Consider the following 12,070-nt stretch of genomic DNA (forward strand, 5'->3'; position numbering starts at 1 on the left):
CTGCTATCTTTTTTTTCCAGGGTGCTGTGGATTCGCCACAGGTCAGCAATCTGGGTCTACCCCATTCTGGAGGCACTCAGTCCGGTTGGCGTGGGGATCTTTCTTACAGTAGCTGTTCTTGTAACCATTGCCCTTTATGTTGTGGGTGAGAAACTGCATCATTGGCGATGGGGTAAGTCAAACTGACCTGAGCTGGACCTTAACAAAAACAAAAATACCTGGAAAAACTCAGCAGGTCTGGCAGCATCTGTGGATAGGAGCACAGTTAACGTTTCGAGTCTGAATCCCTTCAACAGAATTGAGTAAAAAACTTAGTAACTTTTACTTAGTTTTGTTGAAGGGCCATTCGGACTCAAAACATTAACTATGCTCCTATCCGCAGATGCTGTCAGGCCTGCTGAGTTTTTCCAGGTATTTTAGTTTTTGTTTTGGATTTCCAGCATCCGCAGTTTTTTTGCTTTTATCTGAGCTTTACCTTATCCTAGCTCAATCCCAGGACAAGCTCCATTCACGCAGACTGACCTCGTCCTGTCTCAGTCCCAGGACCAGCTCCATTCACGCTGACTGACCTCGTCCAGTCTCAGTCCCAGGACCAGCTCCATTCTCACAGACTGACCTCGTCCTGTTTCAGTCCCAGGACCAGCTCCATTCTCACAGACTGACCTCGTCCTGTCTCAGTCCCAGGACCAGCTCCATTCTCACAGACTGACCTCGTCCTGTCTCAGTCCCAGGACCAGCTCCATTCTCACAGACTGACCTCGTCCTGTCTCAGTCCCAGGACCAGCTCCATTCTCACAGTTATATGTGGGCCTTATATTGACTCTATGTCACATTCATTTGAAAATGTAGCTGTTTGCTTTAAACAGCTGAAGTCTACCCAGTTGGTGCCCATGTCTCGGCTCAATCTCTGCACTGGTAATCTAGTAGCTTTCTATGGGAATTCTCTAGTGGATCTCTGCACAGGTATTGGTGTGCCAGTGGAACTCTACGCTGATATTGGCGCACCAGTGGGTCTCTACACTGGTATTGGTGCACCAGCGAATCTCTATGCTGGTATTGTTGTGCCAGTGGATCTCTATCCTGATATTGGTGCGCCAGTGGATCTCAATGCTGGTATTGGTGTACCAGTGGGTCTCTACACAGTATTAGTATGCCAGCAGATGTCTACACTGGTATTGGTGCGCCAGTGGATCTCTACGTTGGTATTGATGCACCAGTGGCTCTCTAGAAGCCAATCTTCAGCTCGATCTTTATTATGTGATAGAGCATGTATATGGGGGTTTGGGGGACCAACCGGGGGGTGTATTGTGTGGGAAGGCGGTGGGATTGTGCGTGGCCCCGGGGATCTCTAGTACTGATGATTACACTAAATGAACAGTAGATCTTATCCCAATCCTCATTTCCACTGCCTCTCTAACACATCCACTAATCACACAAGATGAAACCCACAATTGTCCTACATTGTCTCTATGCATGTTATAATTCATAATGTGCAATGAAATTTTCCAAATCATGTATTACTCTGGGGAAGTAGAGGGGCTCATCAAACTGTTTAATTTTATTATTATTGAAAACCTGGGATTTGGACCAGGACAGGTGCAGCACGGGATTAGATACAGTCCCCTGTCCCCATCAAACACTCCCAGGGCAGATACAGCATGGGGTTTAGATACAGAATAAAGCTCCCTCTACATTGTCCCCAACAAGCGCTCACAGGACAGGTGCAGCCCGATGTTAGATACAGAATAAAGCTCCCTCTACACTGTCCCCATTTCCAGAAGGCATTTGATAAGGTGCCACATCAAAAATTATTACGGAAAATAAAATTGCATGTTGTAGAGGTGAATAGAAGATTGGCTGGTTGGCAGAAAGCAGAGAGTCTGTATAAATGTCTTTTTCGGATTGGCAGGATGTGACAGTACAGGGGTCTGTACTGGGCCCTCAACTTTTTACGATTTACATCAATGACTTAGATGAGGGGAGTGAAGACATGGTAGCTAAATTTGCAGATGACACAAAGATAGGTAGGAAAGTATGTTGTCAAAAAGACAGGAGGTTGCAGATGGATATAGACAAGTTGAGTGAGTGGGCAAAGACCTAGCAAATGGAGTTTAATGTGAAGTTGTTCACTTTGGCAGGAAGAACAAAAAAGCAGAGTATTACTTAAGTGGAGAATGGCTGCATAATTCTGAGGCACAGAGGGATCTCAGTGTTCTAGTATGTGAGTCACAAAAAGTTAGTATGCAGGTTCAGTAATTAAGAAGGCTAATGGAATGCTATTCTTTATTACGAGAGGGATTGAACACAAAAGTAAGGATGTTATGCTTCAGTTACACAGGGCATTGGTGAGACTGCACCTCGAATACTGTGTGCAGTTTTGGTCTCCTTATTTAAGGAAGGATGTAAATGCATTGGAGGCGGTTCAAAGGAGGTTAACTAGATTGATACCTGGAATGAGTGGGTTGTCTTATGAGGAAAGGTTGGACAGACTGGGCTTGTTTCCACTAGAGTTTAGAAGAGTGAGGGGTGATTTGATTGAAGTATACAGGATCCTGAACGGCCATGACAAGGTGGATGTGTGAAGAATGTTTCCTCTTGTGGGTGAGTCCAGAACTAGTGGGCACTGGTTTAAAATTAGGGGGTGCCCTTTTAGGACAGAGATGAGGAGAATTTTTTTCTGAGGGTTGTATGACTTTGGAACTCTTTGCTTCAGAAGGTGGTGGTGGTGGAGACATTGAATATTTTTAAGGCAGAGGTAGATAGATTATTTTTAGGCAAGGGAATCAAAGATTATCGGGGGTTAGATGGGAATGTAGAAATTGAAACAAGATCAGCAGCCATGATCTTATTGAATGGCAGAGCAGTCTCGAGGGACCAAATGGTCTGCTTCTGTTCCTATTTCTTTTGTTCTCTCCCCATCGAACACTCCCAGGACAGGTACAGCATGGGGTTAGATACAGAGTGAAGCTCCCTCTACACTGTCCCAATTAAGCACTCACAGGACAGGTACAGCAGCTTTATATGTACAGGCACCCAGAGTGGTAAAAATTAGATCCCTGCAGAGATACATTAGTAATAGGGAATGCTGCTAAGCACTAACTGATAGTAGGTGAGGGTGTGATCTTCTGGGAGGCTTGTTGGGAACTGAAGCTCAGCTGCTGCTGAGTATAACCCACTCTTGAGTAGTTCTATGATTGAGGTATTGTATAGATGAAGGTGTGCAGGCAGAGGTTTGCAGTTATTCAAGTATTTTCGGCAGATTGTGTGTGCGCAGTCATGGTTCCACTGGTGGAATTCCCAGAGGAAGTGAGCAGAAATGGAAATGAAGGAGGGCATCAGGGACACAGAAGGAGGGCTAGACCCAGGTCAGGGGTATCTGAATGACTGAGCCCCCAGTGGCTATGCGTGAATGTGGCTTTATCATTTGTGGCTTCCTGCTCTGCCTGTTCCCTATTCTCTTCTACTGGTTCTTGCTGCTTATTGTGCTAAATGTGCTTTTGTGCTGAGGTTATCTTAGTGATGCAGGTTGCCTGAGAGTCAGCAGTACACTGGAGCCTGGTGTTGAGCTCGTCAGGATCACAAACAGCAACTCCAGCCAAGGTAAGGACCTCTTTTCCTGACGCCTGCCCCTTCCTGTCGACAACCAGGCACCTGGCCCTCCCCCCAGGCACCTGGCTCACTCTCTTTCTCTCTCTCTCCCCGTGCACCCAATCTCCCCACCCTGATGCCTGGCCCTCCCCACCACCCCCCGGCGCACGCCCCTTCTCGCCCTTACCCCTCCCCCCTCCAGCGCCAGCCCCATCCCCTAGTCCCCCAACGCCCACTACCCTTTCTCCTTTCCCTAACTGGGTTTCAGCCTCTGTTCCTGATTGGCATGCTACCTGGACTCAGCATTGTGTTTATTGTGGCTCCATTTGTGCCCAGCTACCTGCTCACCACCCCCACACCCACCGAGGTCAGAGCTTATGTTCTCCAAGTCTGTGCAAAGTCTGTTTTTAACCCAGCAGCCTGATCTTTGCCCCAATGGCCTGGGGCCCCGGCAGGGTCGGGGGAGCAAATGCTGAACCCCGGGGCGGGAAGTGCGGAGGCTGGGAGAGGGGGGTGGAGGGGTGAGGATGGAGACCTGGGGCAGAGGCCTGGGCACCAGGGTGGGGAGGGTGGAGGCGGAGAGGGGAGAGACCTGCGGGGGTGGGGTGCAGAGACCCGAGATCCAGGGATAGAGCAGAGACTGGGGCAGAGAGCAGAGCTGTCACAGAATCTGAATCTCACCATGCAGAAGAGGCCTTCGGCCCATCAAGTCTGCACTGACACGTAAGAAACACCTGACACACCTACCTCATCCCATTTACCAGCACTTGGTCCATAGCTTTGAATGTTATAAAAACAAAAAACTGAGGATGCTGGAAATCCAAAACAAAAACAGAAATACCTGGAAAAACTCAGCAGGTCTGGCAGCATTGGCAGAGAAGAACAAAGTTGACGTTTCGAGTCCTCATGACCCTTGAATATTATGACATGCTGAGTGCTCATCCAGGTACTTTTTAAAGGATGTGAGGCAACCCGCCTCCACCACCCTCCCAGGCAGTGTATTCCAGACCATTACCACCCTCTGGGTAAAAAGGTTTTTCCTCACATCCCCTCTAAACCTCCTGCCCCTCACCTTGAACTTATGTTCCCTTGTGACTGACCCTTCAACTAAGGGGAACAGCTGCTCCTTATCCACCCTGTCCATGCCCCTCATAATCTCGTACACCTCGATCAGGTCGCCCCTCAGTCTTCTCTGCTCCAATGAAAACAACCCAAGTCTATCCAACCTCTCTTCATAACTTAAATGTTTCATCCCAGGCAACATCCTGGTGAATCTCCTCTGCACCCCCTCCAGTGCAATCACTTCCTTCCTATAATGTGGCGACCAGAATTGCATTCAGTCTCCAGCTGTGGCCTCATCAAGGTTCTATACAGCTCCAACATGACATCCCTACTTTTGTAACCTGTGCCTCAATTAATAAAGGCAAGTGTCCCATATGCCTTTTTCAGCACCCCTCTAACATGCCCCTCCGCCTTCAGAGATCTATGGACGCACACGCCAAGGCCCCTCTGTTCCTCAGAGCTTCCTAGTGTCATGCCGTTCGTTGAATACTTCCTTGTCAACTTATTCCTTCCAAAGTGTATCACCTCTCACTTTTCTGGGTTAAATTCCATCTGCCACTTATCTGCCCATTTGACCATCCCATCTATATCTTCCTGTAGCCCAAGGCACTCAACCTCACTGTTAACCACCCGGCCAATCTTTGTCATCAACAAACTTACTAATCCTATCCCCCACGTAGCCATCTATGTCGTTTATGTAAATGGCGAATAATAGGGGACCCAGCACAGATCCCTGTGGTACGCCCTGGACACTGGCTTCCAGTCACTAAAGCATCCTTCTGTCATCACCCTCTGTCTCCTACAACTAAGCCAATTTTGAAACCACCTTATCAAATTACCCTGTATCCTGTGTGCATTTGCCTTCTTTATAAGTCTCCCATGTGGGACCTTGTCAAAGGCTTTGCTGAAATCCATTGAAACCACATCAACTGCACTACCCTCATCTGCACACCCGGTCACCTCCTCAAAAAATTCAAACAAATTTATTAGGCATGACCTCCCTCTGACAAAGCCATGCTGACCATCCCTGATCAAACCTTGCCTCTCCAAGTGGAGATAGATTCTCTCCTTCAGAATTTTCTCCAATAGTTTCCCTACCACTGATGTGAGACTCACTGGCCTGTCGTTCCCTGGCTTACCTCTACAACCCTTCTTAAATAACGGAACCACATTAGCTGTTCTCCAGACCTCTGGTACCTCCCCTGTGGCCGAGAGAAATTAAAAATTTGGGTCAGAGCCCCTGCGATCTCCTCCCTTGCCTCCCTCAGCAGTCTGGGACACAAATCATCCGGACCCGGAGATTTGTCCACTTTTAAGCCTGCCAGCATCTCCAATACCTTGTCACTCCCGATATCAATTTGCTTAAGAACCTCGCAGTCTCTCTCCCTGAGTTCGATACCTTCATCCTCATTCTCTTGGGTGAAGACGGATGTGAAGTATTCATTCAACACTCTACCGATGTCCTCTGGCTCCACCCATAGATTGCCCCCTTGGTCCCTAATGGGCCCTACTCTTTCCCTGGTTATCCTCTTCCCATTGATATACTTATAGAATATCTTGGGATTTTCCCTATTTTTACCAGCCAGAGCTTTCTCATATCCTCTTTGCTCTCCTAATTTTTTTCTTAAGCTTCACCCTGCACCTTCTGTGCTCCACTAATGCTTCTGCTGATTTGCTTCCCTTGTACCTGCTAAAAGCCTCTTTTCCTTCTCATCCTATCTTGAATATCTCTGGTCATCCATGCTTCTCTGGGCTTGTTACTCCTTCCTATCACCCTAGAGGGAACATGTTGAGCTTGTACTCTCCCCATTTCCTCCTGATATGTCTTTCTGCCCTGACTCTTCATCTCCAACCATTACACCAATCATCTCCCAGTCCGTCAGCAAACTTCCCCCCCTTCCCAGAACCTTTCCACAGAAGCTTCTAGATCTTCAAAAGGAGGGTTTTGAATATTTAGCGGGCAAGTTGGACCAGATGATAGACCTGATGGGCAATATCACCCAGCATCTGAGCGCACTTGCCCAAGTCCAAGCTCAGCCAGCTGAGCCTGCGATTTGCTCTCTGCCTCCGACCACTGCTAATCCCAAAGCTAACCCGGCCACCTCTGTAGAAAGCAAGTCTGCTGGCATGTCTTCTGGTGAGCCTGATGTGAACACTGATACTCAAAAAGAGATCAGCAATGCAAAACACACTCGCCTCCCCTTAAAAACTCAGCTGCCCAGTCTCAAAAGGACAGGGAAAGGTATGTCGCCAGTGAGTTCAGGAGTACATGCAGCATCAAGTGTGGAACTGAGGCAGGCACAGCAGGAGGCCTCCAGGCTTGATTCCCAACCTCTGATGAATTAACTTGCTTCTCTAAGACTCCAAGTAGGGAGCTGCAAATTGGCCTGGACACAGCCTTTATTAGGATTCAAGATTGAAGTGGCTAAAGCTCAATTCAACTCTTAACTTTTGAAAGTAAATTGGCCCTCCCTAAAGCTGACAGCCTGAGGTAGAAGTTAATGCAGCTGTGTGTGTAGGGTGGGAGCAGGGTGAAACCCTGAGATAGCCCTGGAAAGATCCTGTTCCCCCAGGGTGCTGCCCGCACTGTCTGAGGATCTGTGGACCCATTATCCCCCTCCCCAGATCTCAGCTCTCCTTTCAGATATTTGGACTAAAATTCCAGAGAATCCAGGGTGTGTCCCCCACTGGCCTTGTGCCATATTCACCCCAGAATGATGAGTTGATCAGTGTTTGACGTGGGCAGTACACAATGGGCGATTGGGAAGTACTCCAGCAGGAAGTGTTTAGCCAAGTTCTTGGTCCCAGTTTTTACAAGATGGATTTACTGATTGTGTCAGGTCAGTACCTGCCATAGAAGACAGTTTCTACTTTTTAAAAAATTTCTGTAAAGTATCCAAATAAAATTATACAAAATATGTATAGCTTTATTTCAGCATTTAATGTACTGGCTGACTACTTTGGTGTAGATTTCTGTCACTGTGTCTGGGCTGGGGAGAGAGTCTCTGTGTCACAGGATCAGATCTTTCGATGCTAACCGTAGTGAATGATGAGATGTCTTCCAGTTGTGCTTCAGGGTGCATCAGAAGTCCTGACCTTTGTAGAAATGCTGTAATTCCACAGGAAGCTTAAACTTGCAATGGGCTGATTTGTGCTGACTGGAACCTCCATAAATGTCTTTTATTCTGATCTCAGTGTCAGTGACTTGGGCTAGATACATACTGCTAACCTGATACCCTATAATTGTTACACTGTTTAATCGCCAAGTTACACCAGAGATTAACAGTGTAACTCAACCCGCCACCTCCCACAAACTGCTCACACTTTGGCCGGACCGCCCGCTCCCTTGCCCGACCGCCCACTGCCGTCAATCCCATCCACTCGCTCGCTCACCTACTGAAAACCTTTGACGTCTTTAAACACCTGAATACAGCAGCTTATGCGTTAACAAGGTGTGGGTGGGGGGTATCCTCCCTTCTGCCCCTCTTTGCTATTCCTCCACAAGGATTAGCTGCTCTGAAGCATCACTGCTGCACCTAAGATTGGAAGATCTGGCTGGAAGAACACAAAGTGTGGGGTGCCGTGATCTTGGCAGTAACCTTGTCAGTGAGCAGTGATCGCTCCAGCATTACTGCTGACTGGGAGATCTGGGCCATTGTGTGTGTGAGGGTTGGATGTTGGGGTCTCTGTGTCACTGTGTGGGGGTGTGGGCTCTCACGGTATGGGTGGCGGCTTTCTCATGAGGGTGGTGGGGGTCACTGTGGGTGGGAGTCTCTGTTTAACTGTGCGGGAGGTGGGGTCTGTATGTCACTGGGGTGGGGTGCCGCTATCTGGCACCGAGGGTGCCTCTGTCACTGGGTGTTTTCTATAACTCTCGGGTGGGGGGGTCTCTGTGTCACTGTGTATGGGGGTTGGTGGTCTCTTAGTGTATATGGAGGGGGTGGAGGTTTGTGTCACTGAGGGGGAAGGGGGGATCTGATTCACTGGGGTTGGGGGGGGTGGGTGCAGTGTGTATGGGAGGCCTCTAGGTCATTTTGGGTGGGCTGCCTCTGGGGGTTGGGGCTACCTGTGTTATTGGCATGGGGGGGTGGGAGTGTCATCAATGGGGTCTCCCTGCCTCTGGGGGTGCTCTAACTCTGGGGAGCGGAGGTCTCTCTCAGTGGGGTTTCGGGTTCTCTGTGTCACTGACGGGGTGGGGTCGCTGGGGCGGGGGTCTCTGTGGAGAGGTCTCTTACTTTTGGGGGAGGGGGATTTCTGTGTCACTGGGGCAGGGGTCTCGTGTCACTGGGCAGGGGGTCTCTTGTGGCACTCTGTTAGGGTGAGGGTCTCATTGTCACTGAAGGGTTGGAGGTCTCTGTGTCACTGTCATTGGGCTGGGGGGTCTCTGTGTTGGGATGGAGGTCTCTGTCACTTGGTGGGGGTCTCTCACAGTGGGCGGGGTCTCTGTCACTGGGGTGGGGGTGTCTCTGTTACTGTGTTAGGGTGGGGTCTCTGTGTCACTGGGTGGGAGAGTCTGTGTCACTGTGTTGGGGCGGGCGGGGGTCTCTGTCTCACGGGTGGGAGTCTCTTTATCACTGATTGGTTGGGGGTCTCTGTCACTGTTTTATTGTGCAGGTTTCTGCCTTCCTTTCCAGTTTGCTCATAGTCAATTTAAAGACGTTTTCCTTCATTTACACATTTATCTGTGCTTGGCAGACATTTTTGGACATTTACTACTAAGCTTTAAAATGTTTCTGTCTGCCCCAAGACTAACCTCACATAGTTTATTTTCTTACCCCACAACAACCCCTCCCTGTACACACGTACAAGTCAAGTCATTTCCTGACAGCAGGCTGTCAGCCACAGTTGTGGCCTGTTTCCCCACACACTGATATATTCCGAAATGTCACTCATCATATTTCTGAAGCTGTCCAAATGAGTGGTGAGATCCATTGAATCAGAGTGCACCATGCCCTCCCCTCCCCCGCTTGCCCCGCCCGCCCCGCCAAAAGTGTAACCTAGTTGCACAGAAGCATTTGTATGTCCCGCTTTGTCATCATCCTTTGGTTTGGCCAATGATCAGGCCCTGCAGACCATAGAATGTTTACTTTGTATCTAACCGGGTGCTGTACCAGTCCTGGGAGTGTTTGATGGGTACAGTGTTAGGGAGCTTTACTCTGTATCTAGCCCTGTGCTGTACCAATCCTGGGAATGGTTGATGGGTACAGTGTGGGGGAGCTTTACTCTGTATCTAACCAGGTGCTTTACCTGTCCTGGGAGTGTTTGACGGGGACTGTGTAGAGGGAACTTTACTCTGTATCTAGCCCTGTGCTGTACCAGTCCTGGGAGTGTTTGATGGGTACAGTGTGGGGGAGCTTTACTCTGTATCTAACCAGGTGCTTTACCTGTCCTGGGAGTGTTTGACGGGGACTGTGTAGAGGGAGATTTACTCTGTATCTAACCCTGTGCTGGGAGTGTTTGATGGGGACAGTGCAGAGGGAGGTTTTTGTCTGTATCTGAAACTTTGCTGTAGCTCTTCTGCCAGTGTTTGCTTGGGACAGTGTAGAGGGAGCTTTGCTCTGTATCTAACGCCTTGCTGTACCTGCCCTGGGAGTGTTTGATGGGGACAGTGAAGATGGAGCTTTACCCTGTATCTAACCCCGTGCTGTACCTGTCCTGGGAGTGTTTGATGAGGACAGTGTGGCGGGAGGTTTACCCTGTATCTGTCCATGTAGTGCCAACTTGGCCCGCAGTTAGGTTCCAGAGTGCTTTAATTCATCCTCGGGTTTCTGTTATTTTAAATGAAAACTCTCTCTTCCCCCCACCCCACCCCCAATTTTCCATCCGACCCCACCCCCAAAGCAAAGCACGTGATTAGATTCCAGCCTAATTATTGACTCTATTTTCTGTTGCTATGACTGTTTTTGTTCTGTTTCATTGCAGGCACTGTGGAATCCATGAAGGTGAAGTGATCAGCTGACAATTGGGACTAAATAACATGAAGACAGTGGCCGTAGAATTGTTGTTGAGATCTTGCTGTTAGCCTCATGATCAATTTGTATAAGGGTTAATGACAGTAGCTCTGGTCACTGTGAAATATCCCTTCTTTCTGATTAATCTCCAAGATGTTTAATTATGTTTTAGAGCTCCCTGTAACAATGAGATGGATCAAGAGTTGCCTGTTCTCATTAAAATCCCCATCAGCCACTTGTAGATAGTGGGCATGTCGGTACTAAGATGGTGACACCAGATCATTGATTTCCCCGCCCGGAGCTCGGTGTAGTGATCTAAATTCTTACACCCAGCAGTTGCCTCTTTAGTGAGCAGTTAATGATGGGCTAAAGAGCAAGATAGACTATGTGAACATCACACTCCTGAATGGCGAATGAATGATTCCCTGTTAGTACTTTCTGACTCATCCAAATCCCAAATTCATTCATAACCAAACTCATCCAGAACCTGGTTACTGAAAAAGGGAGAGGCAGGTGATTTACTGATATACCCTCATACTTAGCCCTGACCTGGGGGAGGGGCATACAATCATAAGCAATAGGAGCAAGAATAGGCCATTTGGCCCCTCAGACTCGTTCTGTCATTCAATAAGATTGTGGCTGATCTGATTGTGGCTTTAACTTCATTTTCCTGGTTGCCCCTGTAACCCTTGACCTCCTTGTAGATCAACAAATGTAACTCAGCCTTGAATATATTCCATGACCCAGCCTCCACTGCTCTCTGGGGAAGAGAATCTCAAGGATGAATGACCCTCTGAGTGAAGAAGTTCCTCCTCATCTCCGTCTTAAGTCTAAAGTTTTTCCACTACTTTTTTCCTGGTGATAATGACTGTTTTAAATTCCTCCCTTTTGTCCTTGATTTTCAGTTATTCTTGGGATGCTTTTTTGTCTTGTACTGTGAAGACAGACACAAAATACTTGTATAACGTCTCTGCCATTTCCTTTTTGACCTTGCACAGACTTGTGACCACATTGAGTTTATCCTTTCTGATTGTAATTTTGTGAGAAACTGTGACCCAGGCTTTGTGATTAAACAGTGATTAGTTAGCCATTGCATTCTAGAATTCTCTTATTGAGATGGGAACTGATCAGTATGTGTGGTTGGCCCCACTTCAATCTGCACACATTTGGTGAGTTAGGCTCAGGATAGTTGGATATCGGAGACTCTCGTTAAGTTTACAGTAGTGTGAATCTGGTGTCTGATTATTTTCCCATTCCAATCTCAACAGGATTAAAATCTGGATGCCAGTTAAATAGATTGGAGAGGGTGGCTGGACAGACTGTGCAATCGGCGTTACTGTTGATTTTAGTCAACTGTGGGGAGTTGTGCTTTGGGAGCTGGTTGGAACCTTAGTTTTCCGGGTATTTAGTGAAAGGTCCATTTTCTCATATGCGTTGAAGCCAGCATTCCCAGCAACAGGGCATTAATC

General features: G+C 48.1%; 1 protein-coding gene across 1 annotated transcript in view; it reads left to right on the forward strand.

The window, feature by feature from the left end:
• Nucleotides 1-11,687, forward strand: part of LOC121287479 (androgen-induced gene 1 protein-like) — a 30,571-nt gene extending 18,884 nt beyond the window's left edge. The window contains exons 5-6 of the mRNA XM_041205404.1: nt 21-172; nt 10,573-11,687. Coding sequence (XP_041061338.1) covers nt 21-172; nt 10,573-10,601 — 181 coding nt within the window. The 3' untranslated portion in view covers nt 10,602-11,687. The remainder of the gene's footprint in view (nt 1-20; nt 173-10,572) is intronic.
• Nucleotides 11,688-12,070: the final 383 nt, after the last annotated feature.

Source organism: Carcharodon carcharias, chromosome 14 (assembly GCF_017639515.1).
Source record: "Carcharodon carcharias isolate sCarCar2 chromosome 14, sCarCar2.pri, whole genome shotgun sequence".
In the NCBI taxonomy this organism is placed as follows: Eukaryota; Metazoa; Chordata; class Chondrichthyes; order Lamniformes; family Lamnidae; genus Carcharodon; species Carcharodon carcharias.